Consider the following 5,643-nt stretch of genomic DNA (forward strand, 5'->3'; position numbering starts at 1 on the left):
CCCATCTCGGCCTCCCAAAGTGCTGGGATTACAGGCTTGAGCCACCGCGCCCGGCTATCCTGCCTCTTGAGTAGTTCGGATGACAGGTGTCCACCACCACGCCTGGCTAATTTTTGTATTTTTAGTAGGGATGGGGTTCCACCATGTTGACTAGGATGGCCTCAATCTCTTGACCTCGTGATCCGCCCACCTCGGCCTCCCAAAGTGCTGGGATTACAGGCGTGAGCCACTGCACCCAGCAAGTCTGTTTCTTTACTCATTCAACAACAACAACAACAACAACAACACAGAGGTGAAGATAATAAATGATCTCACTTTACAAAAAAGAAGTGAATGAAATTCAACATAAAATGGGACCACAGGAGTTAGAGACCAGTCTAGCAACACAGCAAGACCCCATCTCTATAAAAAATAAAAAATTAGCTGAAATTAGCCAGGCATGGTGGCAGGTGCCTGTAATCCCAGCTACTCAGGAGGGTGAGGCAGGAGAATCGCTCGAACTCTGGAGGCAGACGTTGCAGCAAGCCAAGATTGCAGCACTGCACTCCAGCCTGGGCAACAGAGCAAGACCTTGTCTCAACAACAACAACAAATTAGCTGGGCATGGTAGTGCGCACCTGTAATTCCAGCTACTTGGGAGGCTGAGGAAGGAGATCACTTGAGCCCAGGAGTTCAAAGCTGCAGTGAGCCATGATTACACTACTGCACTCCAGCCTGGGGGCCAGGGCAAGACCTTGTCTCAAATAAATCGATAAATTAAATTAAATTAAATGGAGCCAGGTGTGGTGGTGTGCACCTGTTGTCCCAGCTACTCAAGAAGCCAAGACAGGAGGATCACTTGAGCCCAGGAGTTGGAGGACGCCTGGGCAACATAGTGAATGAGAACCCATTTCTAAAAAAATAAATGAGGCCGGGCGCAGTGGCTCAGGCCTGTAATCTCAGCACTTTGGGAGGGCCGAGGTGGGCAGATCACCTGAGGTCAGGAGTTTGAGACCAGTCTGGCCAACATGGTGAAACACCGTCTATACTAAAAATACAAAAAATTAGCTGGGCATGGTGGCAGGCGCCTATAATCTCAGCTACTTGGGAAGCTGAGGCAGAAGAATCACTTGAACCCAGGAGGTGGAGGTTGCAGTGAGCTGAGATCATGCCACTGCACTCTAGCCTGAGCAACAGAGCGAGACTCTGTCTCAAAAGAAAAATAAAATAAAATAAAAAATAAATTAAAATAAAATTAAAAAGTTGTATGTAAAAGTAACCTAGGAGGGCCAGAAACAGTGGCTCATGCCTGTTATCTCAGCACTTTGGGAGGCTGAGGCCAGAGGACTGCCTGAGCCCAGGAGTTTGAGACCAGCCTGGGCAACATGGGGAGACCCCATCTCTTCAGAAAACAAAAGAGTCAGCCAGGCGTAGTGATGCACTTGGTGGTCCCAGCTATTCAGGAGGCTGAGGTGGGAGGATCCCTTGAGCCCAGGAGGCTGAAGCTGTAGTGAGCCGTGACCGCACCACTGTACTCCAGCCTGGGTGACAGAACAAGACCCTATCTAAAAAAAATAAAAAAATTTTTAAACCTAAAAAATATAATTAAGTGACTAAAGAAACCTGAGAGATAAGTCCAGTCAAAGTGACCTAACTAAGTGTTTGCAAACTCTAGAAGGAAAAGTACGATTTGTTAATAGAAGGAACTGATTTAAACAGGTCTAGAAGTGAGAATGTATGAGAAAAAAATGTGTCAGTGTTTCCCATCCACTAAGCTGGGCTTCATGCTGTGCCATTTAGCAATTATTTGTATTCTCTCCCTAAAAATCAACAAATTGGGAATCAGATTTAACAATTAAAATCAACTTTATTTTGATAAGTTTCTGGTCCTTCCAAGCCCTTAGGCATCCCACAAAACTCAATCTGCAAGTGGCCCTCTGTTTCCTTGCCCATTGAATTCAATGAAGAATATAACTTTAACTTAGTACTTAAAATACTTTCAAAACTTACCCAATTGATCGTAATTTGAAATTTCTTTGATCAATACTAAGTACTTTCACTTCCTAGAGAGGAAAAAAAAATTTTAATTAAAAAAGCTCATAATAGACCATCTACTAAAAATCTTTTTGTTTTGTTTTGTTTTTTTGGACCATCTACTAAAAACCTGTACAACCTTTTTTTTTTTTTTTTTTTTTTTTCTGAGACAGAGTCTTACTCTGTCGCCCAGGCTGGAGTGCAGTGGCGTGATCTCGGCTCACTGAAACATCCGCCTCCCGGGTTCAAGCAATTCTCCTGTCTCAGCCCACCAAGTAGCTGGGACTACAGGTGCCTGCCACCACGCCCGGCCAATCCATTTTTTTTGTATTTTTAGTAGAGACGGGGTTTCACCTTATTGGTCAGACTGGTCTTGAACTCCTGACCTCAGGTGATCCACCCACCTTAGCTTCCCAAAGTGCTGGGATTACAGGCATGAGCCACCACCCCTGGCCTTTACAACCTTTTCTAGAAAACAATAGCATACAACTTCTGTGAAGCAAAGAAAATTAAAATATTAGCTTAAACAGGACAACAAATGAGATATATATGTATATGGGTTTTTTTGTTTTTGTTTTTTTTGAGACAAGGTTTCGCTCTGTTGCCCAGGCTGGAGTGCCGTGGCATGATCTTGGCTCACTGCAACCTTCACCTCCCAAGTTCAAGCAATCCTCCCACCTCAGCTTCTGGAGTAGATAGGACCACAGGCATGCGCCACCGCACCCAGATTATTATTGTTTGTTTGTTTGTTTTCAGAGAGGGAGTTTCGCCATGTTGCCCAAGCTGATTATTAAATATATTTCAAGGAAATAAGTTTTTTCTTACATATTCAAGGGAGGCATTCTAGAAGAATGTAAGATCTAAAAATATGAGTCAAAAGAATTTCTCTGCAAGATATATGGTAGAGGACTACTCTGGACACACTGCCTATAGGGTAGCCCTGCTCTGCAAGGGGCAGTACCTCCACTGCTGCTGTACACTGCCACTTCAATAAAAGCTGTTGTTTAATGCTGGAGGAAAATAGATATATGGTGGAGGAGGACATAGGATTTCAATCACTCTGAGCCTAATAAAATACTGGTAGGCACTTGAATTCTGTAGGGTGAGTGACTCAGTTGATAGAGTGAGTATAAGCAGTGAAGCTGGTAAACCAGAGAATGGAGGAATTATAAAAGCAGAGTGCCATCTCTGTTAAATAACAATGACATTGCAGATGTGTTCCCTTCTAAAGGATGACAGCAGCAAGCAATCTCCATTTGGCTTTTCCTTTTTTCATATTAAGGAAAACTAAAAGCTGCAATTGTTTAACTTAGGCCAATGTGACAGGGCTACTACATTTCAAATGGAACAAAAGGAACAATAGATGGACATAAATATAGCTCAAACTTGGGACATATAAAAAGTGTGGATGAGGCTGTGTGCAACGCTCACACCTGTAGTCCCAGCACTTTGCAAAATTGAGACAGGAGGATTGCCGGAGGCTAGGAGTTCAAGACCAGCCTCAGCAACATAGCAACACCCTGTCTCTATCAAAAACAAAAACAGAAAAAAACGTGGATGAAAACTGTAGGTACCTTTTTATCACACAATACTGATTAGTGACAAATACATGAGATCTGAATACGAAATGTTCACACATAGGCAAATACAGGTTAACCAGGAAGTACCCATGGTCACTATGATTTCTGCAAATCAGTATCGTCTTATTTGTATGGATTGGTTTTGTTTCACATGTCCTATTTTAAATCATCTGTTCTATCTTAAAGTATGAACTAAGAATCCATTTGCTCAGTAAAAAAGAAAAACCTTTGCTTACCCGGGGTATGAAGAATTCATCAGCACTGAACTTATAAAGCCATTCATCCAAAAAGTGAAACAGAAGAGACTGTAAGTCATCTCCTACACAGGATCAAAACAGCCATAATAGTATGTTTAATAATTCTGGTCTCTAAAAACATACTTGAATTTAAAAGTACAATAAATGTCTAGGTCAGTTTAAAGAGAAAGAAAAGACTCATCATTAATTTTCTGGTTCTTTTTGTGAAAATATACTCAGATTACGTAGAATACTGCACAATTGTATACAATACTGTATAACAATTTCTTCCTTGTGAATAAATCATTTACCTTGGGTTTCTACTTCTACTGTTTGGAGGGGCTCCACTGTCCCAGTATCTGTCATGTAACCAAACATGGCCATTGCACATTGCTCGAATGCTTCCTCCAGAGTATCTCCCCATGCGTGTAACCTAAAGAAGCATATTCATGCTCGGTGTAATATAATCCACCGTGAAAAAGAAAACTTGATAGCAAGCAAAGTCAAAATAAATTCAGTATGATAAATACAAATTTTAAGGCCTCAATCAATTTAATGGCACTGCAACTGGGTGCTTTTATTTTTATTATTTATGTTTTTTAGACTGAGTCTCACTCTGTCGCCCAAGCTGGAGTGCAGCGGCACGATCTCGGGTCACTGCAACCTCCGCCTCCTGGGTTCAAGCGATTCTCCTGCCTCAGCCTCACAAGTAGCTGGGATTACAGGCACACACCACCACGCCTGGCTAATTTTTGTATTTTTAGTAGAGACGGGGTTTTACCATGTTGGTCAGTCTGGTGTCGAACTCCTGACCACATGATCCGTTTGCCTCAGCTCCCAAAGTGCTGGGATTATAGGCGTGAGCAACTGTGCCCAGTCTTATTTTTATTTTTGAGATGGGGTCTCTCTTTGTCACCCAGGCTGGAGTGCAGTGGTGTGATCTTGGCTCACTGAGCCACTGAACCCTGCAAAACTGGGTGCTTTTAAACCATGATTTTCATATTGTGTAGGAACCAAAATGAGAGGAGAAAAATGAAAGATAGGGATACCAAGATTAAAACATTCAGTCTTCCTATTGACATGGTTTCAAAGGAATGAACTCCCACTATACTCACTGGACATCCGCTGTATGATCCAAATCTGAGGGAGAGAGGGAAAGACACTTATAAGACACTAAACTTCACTCTCAAATCACACACACAAAATAACTCTAGTCCGTTATTATTAGGAATATCATCTTTAAAGAGCAAGAAAACGTAGGCCAGTCCATCCACACCTTTTGCTATCTATTTACTCAACAAAGCTAATTGCTTTGCTTTGTTGGAATCTTTTTTTTTTTTTTGAGACAGAGAGCTGAGATCGTGCCACTGCACTCCAGCCTGGGCAACAGAGCAAGACTCCATCTCAAATTAAATAAATAAATAAAATAAAATTCCAGGTTTCTGTCTCACCTTTTCTTTTACAGTGAACCTCATCCTAGATAAAATCAATTTAGAAAATAAACTCCGGCCGGGCACGGTGGCTCAAGCCTATAATCCCAGCACTTTGGGAGGCCAAGACGGGCGGATCACGAGGTCAGGAGATCGAGACCATCCTGGCTAACACGGTGAAACCCCGTCTCTGCTAAAAATACAAAAACTAGCTGGGCGAGGTGGCGGGCGCCTGTAGTCTCAGCTACTCGGGAGGCTGAGGCGGGAGAATGGCGTAAACCCGGGAGGCGGAGCTTGCAGTGAGCTGAGATCCGGCCATTGCACTCCAGTCCGGGCGACAGAGCAAGACTCTGCCTCAAAAAAAAAAAAAAAAAAAAAAAGAAA

The 5,643-nt window shown here is 42.6% G+C and overlaps 1 protein-coding gene across 1 annotated transcript; it reads right to left on the minus strand.

Annotated features, from left to right (window-relative positions):
* Positions 1-1,166: 1,166 nt before the first annotated feature.
* Positions 1,167-4,969, minus strand: LOC111555845 (protein archease; the record flags this gene model as incomplete). The annotated part of the gene is made up of 4 exons (XM_026450899.1): positions 1,167-2,042; positions 3,830-3,912; positions 4,141-4,262; positions 4,945-4,969. Coding segments are annotated over 4 exons (287 nt in total), but the record flags the coding sequence as incomplete, so codon positions are not given.
* Positions 4,970-5,643: the final 674 nt, after the last annotated feature.

The sequence above is a fragment of the Piliocolobus tephrosceles genome, unplaced genomic scaffold (genome assembly GCF_002776525.5).
Source record: "Piliocolobus tephrosceles isolate RC106 unplaced genomic scaffold, ASM277652v3 unscaffolded_25985, whole genome shotgun sequence".
NCBI classification, from domain to species: Eukaryota; Metazoa; Chordata; class Mammalia; order Primates; family Cercopithecidae; genus Piliocolobus; species Piliocolobus tephrosceles.